Source organism: Buceros rhinoceros, unplaced genomic scaffold (genome assembly GCF_000710305.1).
Source record: "Buceros rhinoceros silvestris isolate BGI_N320 unplaced genomic scaffold, ASM71030v1 scaffold22624, whole genome shotgun sequence".
Lineage (NCBI taxonomy): Eukaryota > Metazoa > Chordata > Aves > Bucerotiformes > Bucerotidae > Buceros > Buceros rhinoceros.
The window spans coordinates 1,529-2,500 of NW_010407940.1; the positions used below are offsets into that span (position 1 = coordinate 1,529).

Here is a 972-nt window from a genome sequence, read left to right on the forward strand (position 1 = left end):
TGCTGGCAGGAGGCCGGGTTGTCCTGGTCCCCCCCCACCCTGGCACAGCGCCCAGCACCAGTGGTAAGGAGTTCCCTGGTCTGTGCCTGCCAGGTGCTGGCCGACATCGAGGTGGCACAAAGCCTGCAGGCACAGAAGGTGAAGGAGGAGGAGGAGGAGGAAGTCGCCCATCCACTGGATCAGGATTACGCCCTGCTCTGCTGCCAGCTCTCCCTGCTGGACCCAGCTTCCCGGGAATACCAGGTGCTGCTTGTGCCGTGGTGCCCCGTGATGGGGAGGAGCCATGCCAGGCCTGAGGGCACCCCAAAGGTCCCCACTGTCCCAGGGGAACCATGGGCATTTCTGGGATGGCTGTCCATGGTGACACTGCTTTCCTGCTTCCTTCCCTGAAAGCTGATCCAAAACTACGTGACACAGACCGGGGACAATCTCTGCATCCTCAACATCTGGCAGGTGGCCCGAGATGGTGAGGTAAGAAGAGGGAGATTAATATCCCTGTCCCACAGTGGGGATGCTCTGGTTGCACCCCAGGACTGCATTCAGGCTCCAGGCTTCTCCACCAGAGGAGGTTTCGGGCCAGCTGGCCAGGGGCAAACAGGCACCCGATCCCCTGTCCCTCCAGCCTGGCACTGGGGGTGGGCTGGGGGCATTGGGTGGCAGTCCCCCACCCCCAGGCGCCCTTGTCTCCCTCTGCGGACAGCCCTTAGCTCTGCATCTCTTCAGGACGAGCGTTTCAAAGCCCACGACCTCCTGGAGCACCGGCGCCTGCTCTGGCATGGCACCAACGTGGCGGTGATCGCGGCCATCCTGAAGAGTGGGCTGCGCATCATGCCCCACTCGGGCGGGCGCGTGGGCAAGGGCATCTACTTCGCCTCTGAGAACAGCAAGTCAGCCCGCTATGGTGAGGGTCCTGGGACAGGTGGGGCTGCTTCGGATGCCCACAAGGTCTGTGAGAGCCTACCTGCCTTTATG

The 972-nt window shown here is 63.0% G+C and overlaps 1 protein-coding gene across 1 annotated transcript in view; it reads left to right on the top strand.

Moving 5' to 3' along the window:
• The window catches only part of PARP3 (poly (ADP-ribose) polymerase family, member 3), a gene marked incomplete at its 5' end in the record, with an annotated part of 3,328 nt that overhangs the window by 1,525 nt on the left and 831 nt on the right, over positions 1-972 (top strand). The window contains 3 exons of the mRNA XM_010134703.1: positions 94-243; positions 394-471; positions 724-901. Of these exons, the coding sequence (XP_010133005.1) occupies positions 94-243; positions 394-471; positions 724-901 (406 nt within the window). The remainder of the gene's footprint in view (positions 1-93; positions 244-393; positions 472-723; positions 902-972) is intronic.